The 22,261-nt window shown below is 51.3% G+C and overlaps 1 protein-coding gene across 3 annotated transcripts in view; it reads left to right on the plus strand.

The window, feature by feature from the left end:
- The window catches only part of NCOA6 (nuclear receptor coactivator 6), a 1,612,994-nt gene that overhangs the window by 533,397 nt on the left and 1,057,336 nt on the right, over window positions 1-22,261 (plus strand). For all 3 annotated transcript variants that reach the window (XM_069652283.1, XM_069652284.1, XM_069652285.1), the window contains exon 7: window positions 3,170-4,198. In XM_069652283.1, coding sequence (XP_069508384.1) covers window positions 3,170-4,198 — 1,029 coding nt within the window. The remainder of the gene's footprint in view (window positions 1-3,169; window positions 4,199-22,261) is intronic.

The raw sequence follows: 22,261 nt of genomic DNA on the forward strand, positions 1-22,261 counted from the left end.
GACCGTCCAGCTACTCACAGACCTGGGATTCGCCATAAACTACCCAAAGTCCCACCTGGTGCCGTCGTAGGTGGCCCTGTTTCTGGGAGCGAAGCTCGATACAGTGAGGCGCCTGGCGGCCCCGTCGGAAGAACGGACGAAGACCATTCTAGGGAAAGTGCAGCGCCTGCTAGCCACGGACGTGGCCAGGGTGAGGTCCATCAAGTCCCTCCTGGGGATGATGTCCTCTTGCATCTACCTGGTGCGCCTCTGCAGACTACGGATGCGCCCTCTTCAAGAATTTCTCGATGCCCATTGGATGCAGGTGACGGGCACCTTCGAAGACAGGGTCCCCCTCAACGAGGTGTTCCGGCGGGCGATTTAGTGGTGGGGCGTTGGAGCGCACCTCACGGCGGGCAAGGACTTTCAGACGCCGGCGTACCAGGAGACGGTGACGACGGATGCCTCCCTGGAAGGTTGGCGCGCCCACACCGGAGATCTCCACGCAAGTGGCCTCTGGCTCCCGGAGGAGAGGCTCCTGCACATCAACGTCCTGGAACTCCGAGCCGTGTTCTGGGCTCTCAAATCGTTCCTCCCGTCGCTCAAGGGCAAGGTGGTGCGGATCTTCACGGACAACACCACGACAATGTTTTACATACGGAAGCAGGGAGGCACCAGATCCCCAGCCCTATCGAAGGAGGCACAGGATCTGTGGCACTGGGCGGTCGCCCAGGGGATGTTCCTGGTTCCCTTTTTCCTGGCAGGAGAAAGAAACACCATTGCCGACTCGCTCAGCAGGGAGCTGCGCGCGTGTCACGAGTGGGAATTGCGCCAGGATCAGGAGGATCAACTCTTCCGACGATGGGGCAAACCCCAAATCGACCTGTTCGCAACAGCGACGAACTCGAAGTGCAAGAGGTTCGCCAGCAGGTTTTCCCACCCGAGAAGCATGGGCGATGCGTTCTCGTTCCCCTGGGATGGCCTATACCTGTATGCGTTCCCTCCGTTGCCGTTGCTGGTTCGACTCCTCAGCCAGCTCAAGAGGTCCCAGTGCAGGATGATCCTCGTCGCACCGGCGTGGCCGAGGCAGATCTGGTTCCCGGACCTTCTGGACTTGTCAACGTCCCCTCCCATCAAGCTGTCGGCGGATGCGGACCTTCTCTCCAGAGAATGAGGCGCCATCTTCCACCACGACCCGGCGTCGCTGAACCTGCAGGCTTGGCTCCTGCAGCGCTAGAGTTTGGAGGCTACGATATACCGGCCGATTGCAGAGAGGTTCTTGCAAAGGCCAGGGCGTCCTCGACTCTCAAATGCTACGGTCATAAGTGGAAGAGGTTCTCTATCTGGTGCCGAGCACAGAAGATCAACCCCCTACGGATTACGGCCCCTCAAGTGCTGCCGTACCGGCTATCGCTGGCAAAGGCTGGGCTAGCCCATGCCTCCATTAAGATTCATCTGGTGGCGATCTCCAGATATACCAGAACCACAGGACGGACGTCCCTGTGGTCCCATCGACTGGTAAAAGAGTTTATGAAAGGACTGTTCCTGTCGTTCCCGCTGGTGAAGGCCCCGGCCCCGGCGTGGGAACTTAACGTGGTGCTGACCAGGCTCATGGGGCCCCCATTCGAGCCGATGCACTCCGCACCGATGAAGTTTGTGTCGTGGAAGACTGCATTCCTGGTAGCCATTACCTCCGCACGACGAGTGGGAAAGATCCAGGCCCTATCCTGCAAAGCACCGTACTTGACTTTCCATGCCTCGAGGGTGGTGCTTAGGACGCACCCCTCCTTTATGCCCAAGGTGCCGTCAGACTTCCATCTTAACGAGCCCTTGGTGTTACCTGTTTTCTTCCCGTCTCCTTCGTCGCCGGCCGAGAGGACTTTGCACTCGCTGTATGTGGCTAGAGCGCTGAAGTTCTACGTGGACCGCACGAAGAGTTTCCGGAGGACATCACAGCTGTTCGTGAACTTTGGACCTGTGAATCAAGGGAAGGCTCTCTCGAAGTCTTCTATTTCCTGATGGCTCTCCGGCTGCATCATGCACTGTCACCGGTTGGCTAACCGACCGCTGCCAGGCCGTCCGAGAGCCCATTCGACCAGAGCGATCGCTGCTACTACGGCGTTCTTGTCTGGTGTGCCCCTGCTGGACATCTGCAGGGCTGCTACGTGGAGGTCGACGCACACCTTTACGAGATTCTACTGCGTCGATCGGGATTCCAGGGAGGAGTCCAGGGTCGGCCAAGCAGTGCTGCGCAACCTGTTCGCTTAAGGTGAGCCTGGTGAGGAGGTAAGAGATGCTTAATGTTGAGTTTTTTGTATTGCTTAATGTTGAGCCTTTTGCCACCCCCCGTGGTTGTGCATGTGTGTACTGCTATTTATTTTTATATTCATGAGCATGTGAATCCATGCCAGACCCCATGCTGGAGAAGGAACAAGTTACTTACCTGTAACTGTTGTTCTCCAGCATGGGTCTGGCATGGATTCACATGCGAACCCTCCCGCCTACCCCTCTGCGGCTCTTCACTTGGTCATACTGCCACTTCACGTGCTACCAAATCTGAAGATGGCTGCCAGAGGCGGGGCTTAGTTAGAGGGCAGTTATTGGCTGTGGTCAGTATGACGCAGAGATCAGTGATTGTTTACTACTACGAAAGACAGATCAGAAACAAAACTGATACTGATTTTTTCTTTACCGAGGATTCCCAGCCTGACGACGGGGAATATTCATGAGCATGTGAATCCATGCCAGACCCATGCTGGAGAACAACAGTTACAAGTAAGTAACTTGTTCCTTATTTACCAGTAACAATGGTTCACCAATATGGATATCGTTGGATTCATGGGCGTGCTTCCCACTTCCATGCTTAATTACCCAGCATTTTAAGGTGTGTAGTAATTGAGAGAACACCTAAATGAAAAAGTCAAAAGTAAAGGGAACTAGTTGTCACAACACCTTTCATAAGGGAAGCATAGCCGTTTTGCCACATTGTAATGTTTATAAAGGTTTAGATCTTGTATTGATTACTAAAATGCAGTACACTATGTTTATTAGAAATGTGGGATCAGTGTCCTGGGTCCCGGAACTCTGTAAAGAAATATTCTAGCATTTGAATGTGAAGAGGATCGCCATGCTGGATATTCATGGACTCAACTGATTGTTTTTTTTCCTTTTCTCTTTGTTATTTAAATAGATACAATGGATCCAGCCATATCTGGTCTCGCGATCCAACAGCAGGGTCATCCATCTTCATCTTTGGCTCCTCAATTCCATCCTATGCAGTCTATGCCCAGTAATAGACAAGTGAACCCAGTAAACCTCCAACACCTTCAGCAGCATCAACAGTTACAACCACGTCCACCCCAGCCGCAGCAGCAACCCCAGGGTGTTCGTCCTCCATTTTCTGCACCTACTGCAGTGCCAGTACCTCCAGGATGGAACCAGTTACCATCTGGAGTCCTACAGCCTCCAACTGCCCAAGGAAATATGAGTCAATTGACATCGAATCAAGCATGGAAAAAGGCCTCATTGCCTGGACCAATGCAGCAGCAGTTGCAACAGTATCCGACTCAGCCATCCTTAGCAACAGTTCAAACTCCATCCCATCCTCCGCCCCCCTATCCATTTGGAAGTCAACAAGCCTCTCACTCAAACTTCCCTCAGATGAGCAATGCAGGCCAGTTTACTGCTCCTCAGCTTAAAGCTCTTCAGGGAGGATCGGTCCGAGCTGCAACACCACTTCAGCAGTCCCATTTAACAAACAAGTCTCCTGTCTCCTCCCCTTCTGCTTTCCAACAGGGTTCCCCTGCATCTTCTCCAAAGGTTAATCAATCTCAGCAGCAGATGGGACCAAGGCCACCCCAGAGTACATCGATGTCACAAGGTTTTCAACAGCCTGTTGGCTCTCCTAGTAGGAATCCAATGGTTCAACAGGGCAATATTCCTCCAAACTTTATGGTGATGCAGCAGCAGCAGTTACAGCAGCAACTGCAACAGCAGCACCATCAGATGCAGCTTCAGCAGCAGCAGCAGCAGCTCCAGCAGCAACAGCAGCAGCAGTTGCTGCAGCAGCAGCAGCAGCTCCAACAGCAGCAGCAGCTTCAGCTGCAGCAACTACAGCAACAGCAGCAGCAGCAGCAACTACAACAACAGCAACAGCAGCACCAACAACAGCAGCAGCAACAGAACCATGGGCTACAAAATATCCACCCTGGTCTTGCAGGTAAGGAACCAATTGGGAACATTTTAATATATTGGAACTTATTCACTGAACAGGCTTAGTTAAGCATTCTGTTTTTATGTTGCTCCTTGCTATCAGTAGCTGCAAAGTTATAAAGTGATACAGTGGAGCTCTAAAATAGCAAAGGGCACCTCTGTGACATACTCATTTTGATGGCACGCTATAAACCACTGTCATCACTTCAATCAACCAGAATCAATAGAGTTGCTGTTTGTGGCACCATTGCTATTATTAGATTATATAAGGCCTCATTATAACTTCCCTGGTCTGGAAAAAATGCTGGTAATTCTGGCTCACCATTATTTCCAGACAAGGGAAACGCAAGTTTGCTGGTAGGTGCAGTGAACTACCGGCAGGCCTGACCTGCTGGTATTTTAGGCCCCCTCCTGGTAAATAATTGCCAGAATCCCCAGCACCGGTATTACCGGTGCTGGTGATTCTGTAATGCCATCCCATGGTGTCCTGTCGGACGCCATGGAATGGGAATTTACTGACGTCTCCACCGGCCGTAATATCCCGGTAATACTGGGATATTGGGTGGTGTAAACGGTAAGGCAATTTCACCAGTATCCCGCCGGCAGTTCCTGCGGGAAATCAGCAAAGCTGTAATGAGGGTCATAGTGGTTAAAACCTCTTGGAGAGGTTCAAGAACTACTAATCGAAGTAACCATTTGTGTGTTCAATTGTAAGCAGTTGTAGTAGAGGAGATTAGACATGGATACGTCTGTAGCCCCAATAACCTTTACAATTGTAGGCATGAAGCATGCTTATTTAGTGGTTTGAAGCCCTGTTAGACAATGATAGTGTAAGCTGTAAGCAGATATCTGTTAACTTTTTATCTCTGAAATGCAAGCTGAATTACTTTGGAGTTCTTTTAACCCACTACAAAGAAGAAAATGAGGACAGGTTGGAGTTTTTAATTGTTTCGCATATAAGGAACTATATGGATGATTTAGGGAAAGTGGGGAAAACGGTTCTGGGTGGGCTTCAAACCTACACAGACATTTTAAACTTGTGCGTTGAAAAAGGGGATGGTGTTCCCTAGAAATGGCTGGTAAGCTTGACACAAACGTCAACCAGAAGCTATTTTTGACTCTCCATGACAATTACTATCGCACACATATATCTATGCAACATAGTTTGTGTGTTTGAAAACTGGTGTAACGGCACACTGTGAAGCCTCTAGAAGTCATATGAAGCTTAAAGTGTTACACACAATAGAATAAATAGTATAATTTGAATCTCATGTGAAGGTTAGATTAGCAGCATGCTTTTATTAGCTCTTCTTTCCATGCGGGTAGCCCCTGGTCCCTGTTTAATGTCTGATACATAGCTGCTGTTTTTATCTCTTGCTCGTGAAATCTGTTTTGTTGCCTGTCGCTATCAGCGTTAATCCCTTTGACTCCTGATGAGCGAATCATACATTTCTTTGAGATGACCAAGAGTATTTTTCATGCTAGTTTTTTGGGGGGCTTTTATGCGTTAGTGAGCTTGGTAGAGATTTACCAAATTGGGTTTGAAACCGGGCCAGTGGAAAGTCAACTGGACTGTAGGTGTGTTATCCTGCTGGCTACTTGCATATATTTGTAATGCCCTATGTAAATAAGAAGGATGTTCAATACCTTTTTTTTAAAAAAAAAAAAATAGGAAAATATGATATTGAGTGTCTTGGTCATGTCAAACTTAAGATCTTGTTTCTGCCATTGTCCAACCAGTGAAATGTTTGATCAAATTGTATACCTCGTGTGTACAACTGAGAACATGTGAAGAAGCAAAATAGATAAAAACACAAATGGCATTGAAGGGCAAAAAAGAAAAGGATACATTCTTACTTTTAAGGACAAAAGAATATGCAAGTTGCCATTCACTTTAGCATTGACTACTAAAAGCAAGAAACTGTCTTGTCCTAGAGGCCAGTATTCTGCCCAGATTCATTTTTTTACAGCTTGTAAATAGTTGGCACCAAGAACTATTCTTCAGATAAGAACTAATGACTGTCGAGTCTTGAACTGTGAGGCCAATAATGAAGGTATTGAAACTTGCAATACCAAAAATATCCATGTAGGAGAATGTAGTTGCTAGAGGTAAAACAACTCGTATGTTGTGTGATGAATCCTGCGGAGCCATCACAAACTCCCAGCCTAAAGTCTCCTCCCATGTCGCCAGGGAAAGACAGCTGCTACCTGATCCTAATCCTGGTAGTGGTATTAGAAGGGAGAACAACATGGGAGGAATGTTAAAACTGATAAGAACATTATGGACTTCAAGTCTCAGAATGCTCTTAGTACTGAGACGAGGAAGAGGGATTCAGAGTTGCTAAACCATAGCGAGTGGTCTAGTTGTGGTAATGATCTACACCCGAGCGGGACCTTTAAACATTGAAAAGCCCTTCAGGTGCGGGTCGAGCAGAAGCAGCAGCAGGAGGAAGCAGGAGTTTTAGCCGCCGCTGTATTAGCAGCGGGACACTGTGTGGAGAAGTGGCGGAGATCAGGATTCCTAACACATGTAGAGGGCACGCAGCGGGAAGCAGTATTGTGGCCAGCTACCCCGGTAGAGAGAAAAGCTCTCTACGTCCTGTAATACGCTCTGGTGTGAGGACTTCACTAGTGAGCGTTTGGAGCTGTGGAAGCTCCGGTGACGGTCAGCACAAGCAAGCTGATAGGAGCTGTTAAATGCTGTGGGGGCCCCGACGAGCAAGGAAGTAGAACCAGTGAGTCAGACGGAGATGCCAGGAGAAACCAGTGAGTTGGCCTATTGTAGCTGACCATGGGGCGCTCCAAAGGAAACCGCTGTGTGATAATGAACATTTAGAATACCAAACCTTTGAAGTTAAGCAAATTGGGCACAGCCCTCCGAATGAGAGGTAACAAATAGCAGGAAAGTGTAACTTGCATTGCCCAAGCCAAAAGGGGACAATGTTAAAGCAAAGTAAATACAACTTACCAAAAGGGGAATATCCAATAAGGGAATATTGTATCCCGCATTTCCAAAGCCAAAGAGGGGCAACAGTAAAACACAGGGACTACAACTTTCCTAAAGAGGGATATCTAAAAAGGGTACATTATAACCAGCATAGCCAAAGACAGATGGAAGCTACATTGAGGCAATATGAGCATAATGGTCCCAGAACAAAATAACTTGAGGGAGGAAGTTGGTTACCACATTGTCAACAGCCGGAGAGTTGTGGAAGTAGAAATCACAGACTGCAGGAGAAAAGCCCCCTTGTAGAAAGGATCAAGGGGAAGAGAAGTGTAACATGCATTAGCCATGGCAAAGTTCAATGTTAGAAATATTGTCCTTTTGCACAAAATGATTGTGAAAGAAGCTATAATGCAATTGTGTTAACAGACAAGAGACTAAACGAAGAAGCAGATGTTGATTCAACTTTCCCATTTGAGGATTTCAGGGTGGAATGTTTGGAACAACCCTTACCACAAAGTACACATTGTAGTAGAAGTACGTTTTTTATCCTAGCAGGAGAGTAAACTAGGAAAGGGACAAATAGTAGTTCGTCTTGGCAGGCGAGTGGACCAGGAAGAAGATAACTTGAAGTACTATACATTTGGTATAAGGTTGTGCTGGAAGAGAAGTGGCAAACCCACTACAGTGTGTGATGGATTGTTGTATAACCGTCCTGACCAAGATGTTTGTGATAAGAAGTGATTGATCTTCAAAGAACATTTACCTTGACTGCTGATGTGGGAAGAGAGTCTTGTTGGCTTGCCAAGCAGAATGTTGTGGACATTTAAACATTGAAAAGAAAGTCTTGTTGGCTTGTCAAGCAGAAGGTTGTGGAAATGTAACAATTGTTTACACGTTCGAAAAACCTTGCCAAGTGAAGGATATTTTTTGTCTGGAGTGGAACTTGGCTAGTGAAAAGTTAACTTTAGTTGGAAACACCCAAATTGATCCAGGGGAAGGTGATCCAACCCTGATCTCAAGGATTCTTGTTTATAACGTTTGCGTTATTTTGTAAAGTTTAATCGCCAAGTTGTTCCTGTATGATTTTGTGGTGTGTATTAGTTTGAGGGACAGATATTTTTGGGACATTCAGTCAATTTCTTTTATTCTTAGTTCGTCAGGTACTGAAACCTTTGTTAGGCTAGGGAAAAATAGGCGTTTGTCCCACCCCTTTTTGTTTTTTAAAAGGGTGACTTGTGACAAACATATAACCGAGTGTCCGTCTCATATGGCTGACCCCTCAGAGTTGTAAGGCATGACATGAAGATGCTGCTTTTGATAGCTATAAGTCTGTTGAGCTAAACATTTACAGTGGCTTCTTTTTCAAGGAACAGAAAAGCAATGCCTACTTCCGGTCTACTGATCACAAGTAAAGGTTTCATTTCTTTTTTAAACATAAAGACAAAAAGTAGAAAATAGGATATAGTTCCATATAACAAATATTGTTCACTAGGCTATTCATTGGTAACCTTCACATCTGATTTGCTAATTTAAACTTGTTCCACAAAGACTTATTACCCTGAACTTGTTTGAAGAGTAATGCTTGTGCATTATGTGACAATTAACAGGATTTTGTCTCTTCTCTCTATGGGAGAGCCTTTCCATGTGTGGTTAGGGAGGTGAGGCTGCTACCCAATAGTTCCCCTAGGGGTGGTGGACAGCGTGACCTCACAGGGAGGGACCCCCCTCGTGGTGATGAGGACTCCCGTTCTGTGAAAGAGCTCCCTTTCCCCTTCGGACCAAGTCCCTGTCGGAAATCTCTGATGACCCTACTGTCTGTTATGATAATGCCTCTTCTGTCTTTGATCCACAAATTAATATAACTCAGAGCCAATGAAACCTGCAGAGTAATAACAGGTTGCCTTACCAGAGTACTAAGACGAGTTGGCCCCAAGGAGCATAAAGTTTCAACAACAGTAAAGAAGGACTTTGACTTTACGCTGGGGAGGATCCAGCTATAGGAAATAAAAAGCGAGAAAGGACTGCGATATAGAGGGAGCAACCGGCGTGTTGTCAACCTAGTCTGTGAAGTTCAAACCTGGGAAAACGAAGCTGCAAGAACGCTGATCCCCAGTGGTGGGGACAGCCAGGAACCGTTGGCGGAGCACTGCAGTGGAAGGGAAGTTCCTGAGTAGTGGAAGAGTGAGAGCAAAGCCATCAGTGGCGTGACCTCGGGGAGGTGGATCATGTGGTCCTGCAACTGCGCCGGAACCGTGTGGCCCAAGTCTCTGAGGAGCCGCAAGGACGCAACGGAGAGCGGGGTGAAGAAAGCAGGAAGCACTGAAGCAACACAAGTCAGCCCATCACTCCAGAAAGAACCGGCGATGCAGTCCCGACACGCAACAGGTAACTGAAGTAGCGGGGACCCAGTAAGGGCTTGGGCAGCTCAACAGCTAAGAAGGCTTCAGGAGTAATCTCCCTCGTCACTGTAGTGACACCCAGAGAACCAAGGGAGCCTTGGGAGTAATCTTCCTCGTCGCAGTAGTGATAGCTAAAGAACCAAGAGAGCCTCGGGAGGAATCTGTCACAACTATCTGCGTTATTCATAACGCGATGCCTGACTCCGACATGGCGGCTCTTGCAGACCACTGCAGTATGTGCAGCAGTCTAGTCGCCGCGCCCCAGAATGCCTTGCAACGTTTCCGGGTCGACGCGCTGACAGCTTATCAGCCTGCTTATCCCGGACAAGGATGCGTTGCTACGCTCCAAGGAGCTGGCGAACACTACGTGAGTCCGTGTCGGGGAATCCTTTCCTCTTTCTACTCAGGCTTGCCTTTGTGCTTATTTTCCTATTGCCTCTTTACCATTGATACTTATTGGTCATTGTTGTTTGTGTGTGTTTACTTTAGGACGCCTCGTTGCCTACCCGTTCTGGTGTTCTATCAGAGCTGCCCAAGCAACTCGCTTTGGGAGAATTTCTTTTCCTGCATCCGCTTTCCACTGGTGTGGTTTACTAGGGTTTCCTTTGGTAGGCATCCTTTTCTCCTGAAGCATTTATGGGAATTTTGGTTTCTTGTCTTGCGTGCTTATAGTTTGCTCTTCGGTTTTCGTCATCCAGATCCAGCTCCCTGTGCTTTCATCCCTTCTGAGCCTCAGTCATCCTTCAAGATAGAAACGGTCTCTGTTTATTCTGGGTAACTATTGTTCTCTACTCTCCTCTCGGTGTGTAGATTGCTTCCAATTACTCCTCAGTGTTTTTCCTCATTTTCCTTTGTTTTGCACTATCCAGTGTACCCAGTCTTTCAGACCATACCGGATCTTCGGTTACTCTCATTTCTAAATCCTGTTACCATCAGATCCCTTGGTAAGAGTTCCGTTTCTAGAAGTGTCTTTTCCAGTACTGGGCAGAACCAATTCTAATCACTTTGTTTCGCTGTTTCCCTTTAGCCAATCTGACTCTTCTGCTCTGGATCCAATCCTTTAAAGACACGCCTATTCATCACCACACTCCCCGGGATAGCGTGATCTACTTCTACAGGACGTTTCCAGGAGTCTACGCTCACTAGCAGCTCCACAGGGTTTTATTCCCCAAGAGGGTTTCCCTGGGAACCTCCCTTTGCCTTGGCCTTTGTGCCGGGTCATTGGGTGTTTCTCGGGGGGAATTCTAATTGTGATCTGAAGCTATAAACAGAGATCAATCTCCATTTGGGTATCCTTTTTTCTACATATTCAGCTGCTATTCTTGCTCCAACCCCCAGGTGAGAGAACTTTGTTTCTATGTTTTCCTTACACGGGACACCTTTGATTGTTAAACAGTAAAGTATTGTATTCATTCATAACAGAATCTCCTGCGTCGCAGTGATAATGAGTAAGATTAAAGAGGATACTAGATGATAAGAGCTACCTGGAGATAATCTTCATAACGTCATAAAACTGAAGACTTTCGCAAATTGTTAAGCAAGCTTTCAGGAGCCCTTGGGAAGAAGTGAAGAGACTTTACAGGACTATTGCCAAAGAATATCCCAAGGCAGCCCTCAAAGTTGTGCGATGTGGCTCAGGAGAAGGGAGTCATTCTCCTTGTTGCAAAAGAGATAAAGCACGAGCCAGTTCACCAGGATAAGGAAGCGATTCTCCTGGTACTATTTTCATTTGGATGCTGAACCCTTTTGTAGATTAGTGTTAGAGTAGGTTTTTGGACAGAGGACAGACACTTTTTAAAAAATATGTTTTTATTGGTATTTATGCATGCCAGCTTAACATTGCAACGATGGACACCTTTCGCAGAGGGCTAGCAAGAACTGTATCGCAACGAAAAAGAGCAACAAAATAAAACATGAACGGAACACAAATTAGGCCCAATGGTGGGCGAGTCTTTGGGTCTCTAGAGGGGGAGACTGCGGGGGAGCTATCCACAGGGGGGTGTCGGGGAGCAGAATTTCTTTGGTTGACGGTACGAGTGGCGGGGCTTACCGCGTGTCCAGGTGAGGGGATCCGGCTCGGTGCCGCTCTCCCCGGATCTCGGGGCGCCGGCAGGAGGATTGGGTCAGTCCTAGACTTGTTTGCCGCTGGCCGCGATGCGTCCTGTTCCGGCTTCCCTGGCTAAGTCTGAACCCCCATCCAGCGGAGGTTGGGGGGCTGTCTCGCTAGGCCCGGGTATTCCCCTGTGTAGTCGAATTTGAAGCCCGCGGGGACAAGGGCGCGGGTGTTGGCGTCCCGCGGAGGGTGTTCTGGCCCAGGAGGGCCTCCATACTTGCGTGTAAGCCACGCCCCCTCCACTACTTTTCCCAGGACTCTCGGCCCGCCAGGGTGAAGCCCGCGGGGACAAGGGCGCGGGTGTTGGCGTCCCGCGGAGGGTGTTCTGGCCCAGGAGGGCCTCCATACTTGCGTGCAAGCCACGCCCCCTCCACTACTTTTCCCAGGACTCTCGGCCCGCCAGGGTGAAGCCCGCGGGGACAAGGGCGCGGGTGTTGGCGTCCCGCGGAGGGTGTTCTGGCCCAGGAGGGCCTCCATACTTGCGTGCAAGCCACGCCCCCTCCACTACTTTTCCCAGGACTCTCGGCCCGCCAGGGTGAAGCCCGCGGGGACAAGGGCGCGGGTGTTGGCGTCCCGCGGAGGGTGTTCGCGGACCCGTGGTGGTGCATCTTCTGGACTTTGTCCCTTTGACCCTGAGGCGGTACACGGACACAGTGTTTTGGCGGTGAAGAGGGAGACTCGGCTTGGATACACCTGGGAGAAGAGGGTGAAGTAAGTGCAGGCGAGGGACGGTACGAGGAGCTGTTTGCCTGTGTGCCTGGGACAAGAGGGTAGAATCATTGGGGTGGACCTACTAAATTTGCAATGTCTCTCCTCAAGTCCCTAAGAACTTTGAAAGCTCAGGGACCACCAAGGAAACCCCTCCCTCCATTGCCAGCTCTCTCACCCTTCCCCCTCCCCTCATTTTGTTCAGAGGTTCTTCTCACCCGCCAAACGAGTGGTCCCAAACCCAAGCGAAAGTTCCTTGCTGTGAAGAGGTCTTGCTCCCAGGGTCAAAAGGGAGCGCCAGCCAAAGCTCCAATCCCGGACGTGCAAAACTTTGTCCTAACTCATGGGGGTGAGTCCCTCCCATGTTCCCCCGAACCCCCACTAGTGATGAAAGATGGGGGCTGTTGGCTGCCACAGGGGGACAGTATAGCCGCCGGACAAGGGACCAGGGAAGGTCCAATACCCACTAACCATGGCAGTATGTCTGACCCTTGCGCAGGAGGGGACCACACCTCCAAGCCTCAGGAGGACCAGGCCATCATAGGCCCCAACGGAAGAAGACATCCAGGCCCGATGTCACGTCCATCTACTGCAGATGTGCTCTCTCCCCTTGTCTCCACCTTGAGCCTCAGCCCCCCCAAGGTGTTATCTGTCTCCGGTAATCTTGGCCCCGGATCAGAGATGCCGGAGTCTAATGAGGGAGATACTGCAGGAATCAGAGTACTAGCCAGCAGCTATCCCTCAGTAAGCTCCACTCCTGCTTGCAACATCGTGGCTTCTACCTCGTCACCATGTTCCATCATTCGTGCCAGCCCGGGAAAGTCACTTTCTAGCTCCGCTCTGGCTAGCCCAATTGCGGGGGGCAGTACATTTATTGATGACGACCCTGTGTGCAATCTTTCCCTGGACAATAGAAGTCTCGGGAGTGTACCTATGCCCACAGAGTGCCCGTTGGTCAGCACTTCTCTCTACCTATCCCCACTCGGGGTGTCCATGCAACCAAAATGTGAAACCTCCCCGGCTGTAGGGCCGGTTATTAACCCCCCAACCGAGGTGGTTCTGTCACTCGGGGGGTGTAAGTGCAACCAAGTTTTGGCCGAGTTGGCTGCCATTAGAAATTTGCTCACAACTCTAATAGCCATTAAGAGGAGGGAGCAAAGGGAGGGGGAGCGCTTTTCCATTCCGATTGTCTGTAAGGGTCTCTCCGACTTCCCTCTGGTACACCCCAAGGATCAAACCCCCCGGTGTCCCGAGACTATAGCTCCAACATCTTCTTGCCCCAGCCTGTTGTCTGAGTTTGCACATTCAGACATTGGAAAAGATCCCAGGGCAGGTGGCACCAAGCACAGTGAGCTTGGTGGGGTGGTGGAATCTGCCCCAAGTCTAGTAGCCTTAAAAAGCCCTAATCATGAGGGTAAGATTGTCCTTGGTTCACGGCACAGAGTCGGCCCATCTCAGCTTCCTGTTCACGACCAGAATGGTCGAGCTACAGTGCATCTTCACAGTGTACCAAAAATGGAAAAGAACATGTTGGAGTCCAGGGAATCTCTTGTAAACAAAAGTGTACACTGGTTACGTTCCGTGAGGGGATGTTCCTTTGTGTCCAGGGAATCCTTGGTAGGCTGTCGGAGATTGGCCAGTGTGGGCAAGAGCCCGAAGGACATAGTGGAATTGGCCTTTTTTGGACTGGAGACTGGCGAGCAGGGTCCTGGGTCAATGGGGGGGAACGGGAGGGACACCAGGGAGCGGAATTCTAATTAGCCCACACTCCTACTTAGGCTTTATATCGCCCATGAGGCCAGTTAGGAGGTCTTACCCCCTGTCTGGGGCAAATCTCACTCCCCTGGGCCGTGATCGGACAGGCTTTTTGGGGATCAAGCCCAGGCAAGGGGAGTCATCCAGAGGGTGATGGGGGCCTTTGTTGCACCCTTTCCTTTCCCTAAGAGACTTTTTGCTGTACTATTCGAGTATATGGTTTATTGATTGTAATTGCTTTTTCGGTATCTACTTTTATCTGTCTTTTATATAATGGGTGTCTTTGTAATGTTGAAAACGTGTAATTTATCTCTTTTTGTCGTTTAATGGAATTTTTTATAATTCCGAATAAACTTGTTTGATGATGACGAATTTGGCGGAGTTGCCGAATCTTAGGGCCGTGATCTTCTCCGCCGCCACTGTCTCCCAACATTTGGACCACCACATTTGTATGGTTGGGCCCTCAGGATTCTTCCAGAGTCTGGCCAGGGCGATCTTTGCTGCCGTCAAGAGTTGGGTAACATACCTTGTAGGCAACCTCTCTGTTTGTCGTGTATCTGGAGCTCTTGTGGGCGCGGGCCCAGATCTGACTCCATTCCTCTGGCTCGATAGTTCTGCCAATGTCTTTTTCCCAATTGAGCATGTATAGTTCTTTTTTGGATGGGTCCGACCTGTCGATAAATTTGTGTAGGGTCGAAATTTTCCCTTTGAGGGGATTCGACAAGGGGGTCTGCTCTAGGGCTGTCGGCTCTCTGCCGCTTAGTTTCTTGGCCGCTCCACTGGATAGCCAATGCCTGAGCTGGGCGTACCGGAACCTCTCCGACTCCGGAATCGAGAATTTAACCTTGCATTCCTCGAAGTTTAGCGGGTTCCCATTCACGTAGAAATCCACAATGGTTCTCAAGCCACACTCCAGCCATCTGATGAAGGTGTTTGGGACCAGACCCGGGGAGAAGTCGGGGTTGCCCCAGATTGGGGTGAGCGGACCTGTTGGGCTTCTGCACTTCCACAGGTGGACCGCTTTCCTCCGACACAGTATTCCACATTGCTGGTAATGGGCCCATGTGCCCAGGGATGTTGCTTGCTTTCATGTGGGGGAGTGCTTCGATCGGGGAAGGGGACCAGTCCTCCTCCAGTTTCAGCCATCTAGCTCGGTTGGTGGTTGCCTTCCAGGCAAAGGCGTGGGCGAGCTGGGCTGCGAGGCAGTATCTGGCCACGTCTGGGACCCCCAGGCCCCCGAGGGCAGGTCCACGGAGCATGATGTGACTTGAGATTCGTGGTTTCTTGCCCTCCCAAACATACTTCAGAATGGCTCTTTGCAGTTTTTGCAAGGCTTTCGTGGGGATGGTTGTGGGAAGAGCCAGGCAGACGTAGAGCAGTCTCGGGAGCAGGTTCATTTTCAGCGCTGAGATACGACCGAACCAGGAGATTTCCTTCTTGCGGCAGCGTCCCAGGTCAGCCTTGAGTTCTTTGAATAGTTGTAGGAAATTTGTTCTATAGAATTTTCCCGAGTTAGACGGGATCTGGACCCCCAGGTAGTTTATCTGCGCTTTGGCCCACTGGATCAGGTAAGAGGTCTGCAGTCTCTCCATGATGTTGCCCGGCATGTTGACTCCCATGGCCACCGACATGGCGATGTTGATCGTGAACCCAGAGGCTTCTTTAAATTCCTCCAGCTCCTCCCATAGAGCCTGCATGGACCCCTCTGGTCCGGTGAGGGTGAGCAGAATATTGTGCGCGTAGAGTGCTGTTTTGTAGGATTCTCCCTTGAGTTCCAAGCCCTGGATTGACAGGTTGTTCCGGATCCTGCTGGCCAGTGGCTCCATGGAGAGGGCGAAGATGAGTGGAGAGAAGGGGCATCCCTGCCTGGTTCCCCTTGTGATGTTGATTTTCCTGGAGCAAGCTCCGTTCACTCTCAGGTGGGTGGACGGATGCTGATAATTGGCGAGGGCCCATTTCCTAAAGTTCGGGCCGAACCCATAGTGGCGAAGGGTTCCATCTATGGTAGCCCCAGTCCAGCATGTCAAACGCTTTGTGCGCATCCAGTGAGAGAACCACCAAGGGAGAGCCCATTCTGTGCGCTGACTCTATGATATTGATCGTTCTTCGGATGTTGCCTTGCGTATTGCGACCTGGGATAAACCCTGTTTGGTCCGGATTAATGATATCTGGGAGGATGGGGGCTAGTCTATTGGCCAAGATTTTGGCGAACAGTTTGGCGTCATTGTTCAGAAGCGTGATGGGTCTGTATGACACGCAAAGTGTGCAGTCTTTGACTGGCTTCAGGATGAGGAATGCGGAGGACTCTTCCATAGATGGTGTAGTGGCCCCCGACGTTAGGAAGGAGTTGAATAGGGCAGCCAGCTGCAGAGCCAGGATGTGGGCCAACTTCTTATAAAATGTTGCTGTGAGCCCGTCTGGCCCCGGGGACGTGTTCTTCAGAGTGCGAATCGTGTCGGATACTTACTCCGAAGTGATTGGGTGCTCCAGAGCTTCTAGCGCCGGGTGTGTCGGGAGCTTCTGGGTGGCCGCCAGGAACCTAGCCCAGGCTGGGGCGGTTGTGGGGGGTCCCGCCATAATGCCTTTGTGGTGCTGCGTCATAAGGTCGAGCTTCTCAGCCTCTAGGTAGCATAGGGTGCCGGAGTGGTCCGACAGGCAGTGGACGAAGTTCCTCATTTGAGTTTTCTTTAGTTTGTGCGCTAGGAGGCGATTCGCCTTATTGCCATTAAGATAGAAGAATTGTTTAGTGTACTGTAGGGCTCTGGCCGCCCGGTCTGCCTGGTGCATTTCTAGTTCCGCTTTCTCTCTTCCGAGGTCGCGGCCGGTGGCTTTGGCCAGGCGCTTTTTAAAGCTAGTTTCCAGCTCTATTACTTTCCTCTCCAGATTGGTTTGGCGTAGCTGGTTCAGACGGCGGAACCTTATTGTGGCATCCATGGCTACCCCCCGAATCACTGTTTTCATTGCATCCCAGCTGGTTGCCCGGGTGACGTCTGGGGTGGCATTCTCCTTGAAGTAGTTCACCAGTGTTTCCGCTAATTCGGCTTTGATGACTGTGTCCGAGAGGATGTGGTCGTGGAGTTTCCAGGGCCTTTGGAGGGGTTTCAGGAGCCCCTGGGCACGAAGGCCCAGAGTCACTGGCGCATGGTCAGAGATGGTGATGTGCCCTATGTCAATGTCCTCAGCACAGGGGGCCAGAGGACTTGAGGCTAGTATCAGATCGATCCTCGAGTATCCCTTGTGCACATGCGACAGGTATGTATAGTCTCTTGCTCCTTGGTTGAGGAATCTCCTGATGTCCAGGGTTTCTGTTTCCCTTAGGAATTCGGCCAAGGCTAGGGCGTTAACAAAGTCCTCTCTCGAAGGCGGGAGGGTTTTGTCGAGTTGGGGTCTGGCGGCAGGTTGAAGTCCCCCCCCGATGAGTAGTTGGCCTCTGGCGAAGGCGGCTAAGTTTGGTAGGAGCTTGCAGAGGAAAGGGCCCTGGTCCTTGTTGGGGCTGTAGAGAGCGACTAGGGTAATCGTGAGCTCGACCAGTAGGCCTTTGAGTAGCAGGAACCTACCCTCCGGATCCTTTTTGGTGGTGACTTGGGTGAGGGGTAGGCTGCCGCTGATGAAGATCGCGACCCCTCTTTTTTTTTGTGTTGCCGAGGGTAAAACAGTGCCTAGAGTAGTTTCTAAAGTTGAGGCGCTTCTCGTCGGGCTCCAAGAGATGCTTTTCTTGGAGGAAGACTGTCTGAATCCAGGCGTGCCAACTTTTGCTCCACTAGGGTTTCCTGGGTGCGTTGAGGCCCCAGATGTTCCAGGTCGTCACTTTAATGATCTGTTCCGGGGTCCCCATCCGAAGCTTCTGTGGAAAAGTGATCCGTCGCCCTCCACTGCATTAGGTCCCCCTGACCCATAACGATTTGTCCTTCTGTTGAGCTCCCCCCTCCCCCTAACTCCAAGAAACAGCATCCAGGTCAGCCTTTAGCCAATGGAGGGCAGGCGACCGATCCAGCACGCCAAGTCAGCTAAAGGCAACGGTGCCTCTTGTGTAAACGGTGAAACTGGTGGGCACAGAAGACTTAGGGGCCATCCTGGCATAAGAACTTTGGGGAGTTGAGCGATGCCTGTTAGAAAGGTCCCAGTGGGAGATGGGTTGTCTGGGCCCTGGGCCGGTGAGTTCATGTGCGTGATCTCTGTCTGATGCGGGGGCCCGGGTTGCGGGGAGCTGCAGGCTGACGGGCCGCTCGAACCCGGGAAGGCGGGCCGAGGGTTTAGCCGTTGTCATTCTTGTTTTTGGCAGGGGGGCCGCGCGGTCTGCACTGTCTCTCGACTCCGGTCCAGGACTTCAGGGGCTCCTGCTGCCTCTTCCCCGAGTCCTGGGTGGGCTCCACCGATGGATCCGGCATCTCCTCTGGATTCATGACGCTTGCCGCTTCTCTGGGGGTAAGGATGTGGCGGGATTTGCCCTCCCAGGTGAAGGAGAGGGAGGTAGGGAATCCCCAGCGGTATGCAATCTTCCTCTTACGGAGCCAGTCAGCCAGTGGTTTTAGGGCTTTTCTCTTTGCCAGGGTGACCGCCGCTAAATCCTGGTATAGGGAGATAACTGCATCCCGGAAGAGTACACGCGGGGAGTTTCTGGCCTCGCGCATGATCTCTTCTTTGACCTTAAGGAAGTGCACCCTCACCAGTATGTCGGCGGTGAGGCGCCACTCTGCCTGGACCTGGTTCTGTGGACTCTATCGAGCTCTAGGGGGCCCCATCCAGGAGGGTTAGGATGAAGCGCAGGAGGTTGTTGACATAGAGCCCCAGCTCTGCGTCGGAAATTGTGGGGGGGATTCCCCGCAGGCAGATGTTGTTGCGCCTGGATCTATTCTCGGCATCCTCCTGTTTCCACTCCAGGGCCTCGCACCTAGCCTCCAGCGTTGCAATTCGATCCGCGCTTTTGCCAATTTCAAAGTTCTGCTCGAATAGGGTGGTTTCTATTTCTTCCGTCCGAGACTCGACTTTGCCCACCCTTTTGTCCAGGACAGAGATCTTGGCTTTCAGTTCCTCTGTGCCTTTTTGATATTCTTTGGTGATCGCCGAGAGGAGATCCTGGAGGTCCCCTTTTGTTACCCCTTGCGCTGATTGGTCAGGGCTGGCGTCCAAGCCGGGGCCCTCAAGGCGCTCTCCCTGCTTGGGCTTCTCCGTCGTAGACGCCGTGAACAGGGCGGCGATGACTGTTTGCTTCGGGGGTTTGGTATTCCTGGACATTCTGAGATATGGGTCGCTGGGCCCTCGGGTGTGGCTGTGGGCTGCTGTCCTGATCTCAGCCCGTGTTGATTGAGGCGGTGCTCGGCTCCCAAGAACCCGATGTGCATCGGTGGGGCTTCTGACTCAGCCGGCGTGACGGGGATCCGTGGCCGAGGGAGGGTGGGTACACAGATGGACCGGGGGGTGCCAGGCCCGATGGATTGTATAGGAACTCTCGGTGTCTGCTGAGCCCGGGGAGCCGGGGCCACGCGCTGGGTCGCTGGAGCACGACCCCCAGGTTATGGAACCAGCAGGATTCTGTCCAGGTGCCTGCGAACAGCTAGAGGCGAGCAGGGATCCGCAAGCTGCCGGCCGTGGGAATAACGGGCCCCGGCGTGCAGTATGGAGTTCAGGGCAGAGGCAGGTTGTGGCGTGTTGAATTATGGAGGCCTCTGTAGGTCTTCATGACCCCGCTTCCGCCCGCGCTGAAGGAGGGGCCAGGAGCGGAGCGCTAGGCCTCCCCGAAGATGCTTGGGGTTCACCTCCCCTCCAACACGCTGTGTGTGCTTAAGGATTCAGCGACCAGTGGGGGGGTAAAGGGGGAAGAGCACAGGGATTATCCCCAGAATCGAGGCTCTTCACAGTTCAGTCCCCCACCCCCTGGCGTCTGGGCGCAGATGCAGGGCGCTGGTCTTCTTGATGAGGCCCCTGCATGTATACCCGTCCAGGAGCGGGGCCGCAACCCCCCCCCTGCAGTTCGTTCTGTGTGTAGCTGGAGGTGCCCGGGGTCTATGGGGATTCCGCTGCCAGCTCCCTCAGTGACGAGCGGTGCCTCCCCGAGGCTCACCTTCTCAGCCATTGACTGCTTCGGGCGAGATGGATTGCGGGCACCCCTGTGGTCCGGAGCCCCGCTGTTGCGGGGGTTGATGGTGTTGTTCCAGCCACTCTCCCTCCTCGCCCTCTCTGCCGCCGTCCCCCAGCCGCTCACAGGGGGCTGCTCTCCATGCAGCGGGGCGCGTTACGCTCCTGGTAGGCTGCAGGTCCTGGTGCGGGCTGCCAGCGAGGTTGATTCAGGGAGGAGGCTCCACATCCACGCCTCACACTCCCTCGCACCAGCGGATAACCCCTGCACCGTACACCGGACCCGGGACACAAGCGGGGCTGACATTCCTTGGTTGCCAGGGGGCTCGCGGCGAGGGATACGGCGCCGGATGGCGTAGGGCGGCACCGAGGACAGGCGAGCTTCAGTATATCAGCGGAGTTGCCCATATGGCTGATGCAGTCAGCTCCTCATGCGGCGGATGGAGGCTCCATGTGCAATGCGGCGCACGCCATTTTGAAGCGGAGCCGCTAGGGCTGCACCGGCGTCCCCCCAGGATTTCAAGGGAACCCGCCAGTCCCGCCTGCCGAAAATCTGCCTGCGAGTGCAAGGACCCCTCTGGAGCTGAGGACACTGATGGGTAATAATAGGCAGCTTCACCGGGTCATTTTCTTGTTGGCGTGCAGACGCGGACAGGAGCACTCGGAGAGCTTGACCAGCCATCTTGGCGCCAAGCCACGCCCCACAGACACTTTTTTTATTAGGCCAAACATACTGATGATGAGCACCCAAGTTGATATTTGTTTAGGCAGGCATAACCCATTTAGAGATGGGGAGGAGGTATAGGACCTTTTCTTTATGTCTAAAAAATAAAACTTGTTGGAACATGCCACCCCTTTGTCTGACTCCTTAATCCACCTCACCACAATTCCGACAAACGTAAGTTTTGTTTGCTGATGCCATGTACAGTTTCCGAAAACATGTCCGAATTGTAACAGTCATCCAAGTTTCTGTGCAGAACATGTATGGATTCATTTAAATCTGCTTAGAAATATCTGTGATTGAAGAGCCCATTACACTCCTATGGCACCATTTTTGCAAGCACTGGGGGCTCCTTTTGAACAGTGCTTCTAGAGCTGTCCATGGTATTCAGCAATGAAGTGGCAATTGACACTGAAGCTCTGAGCTAGGAAATATATTCTTTTGGCATCCCTGTGAGTGGTATGAGGGATTGCTGATGCTTTCTTCAAATCTGCTTATATAGAGTTTCTGTATTGAATTAGTTGACCATCGTATTGATGTTCTGGGTCTTGACAGCCTGTGCAGTTCAGGCATTCTAAAGCACCTCCGATCTAGTACAAAACATCCCACTCAGAATGGTCTAAATAAGTCGTGGAGGTTGAGCAATACTATATTGATGATCACATGGACTACTATGGGAGTGATGTAGCCTACTAGGACATCTGATAGGACTACCCAAATGGAGCACTAACTGTCCTAAGAATGTCATCTGAAAGTAGTCTGGTTAGCTGTTGTTGAGGTCCTTATACCAGTCCTGGCTAGACAAAAGTTCATGAAGGGTTACTGGCGCCATGGTCAGCCCAGTCCCAGCTGGCCTAAGCCTCATCATATGGACGTGGCTCTGAGAGAGCCATGCTTACAGCGGTGTGTTTCCTTTGCATCCCGCAAGGGAGTAGTCCACACACCTGGATGAGGCCTCTTTTGTAATCTACCAGGTAGTCGATCTGATAAGGAAAAATTACTTCCAGGGAGCTACGTCTGCCTTTTGATTAGTTCGTAGACGAAATGCCAGCGCGAGAAAAAAAAAGTTATTTTACCGAAAATAACTTTTGGTTTTGTCTCCCTCAGACATTTCTTGCAACCCACTACCCCCAACCCCCATACTCACCTTCTGGCGGCATACATTGCAGTGTGCCGCCGACTCCACCATTCCTCTGCGACGCCGGTCAACTTTTTCATTTAGGTCACGGGGGACGCTCTGTCACCACCGATGCGATTGTAGTGAATAAGGGTGAGGGACACCGCTGCAACCACCACGCCCCTTGTTCACTAGGACTGCATCGAATGGTAGATTTGATCAACATTCTCAGCTG

This window comes from Ambystoma mexicanum, chromosome 3p (assembly GCF_040938575.1).
Source record: "Ambystoma mexicanum isolate Mex_15411 chromosome 3p, UKY_AmexF1_1, whole genome shotgun sequence".
NCBI classification, from domain to species: Eukaryota; Metazoa; Chordata; class Amphibia; order Caudata; family Ambystomatidae; genus Ambystoma; species Ambystoma mexicanum.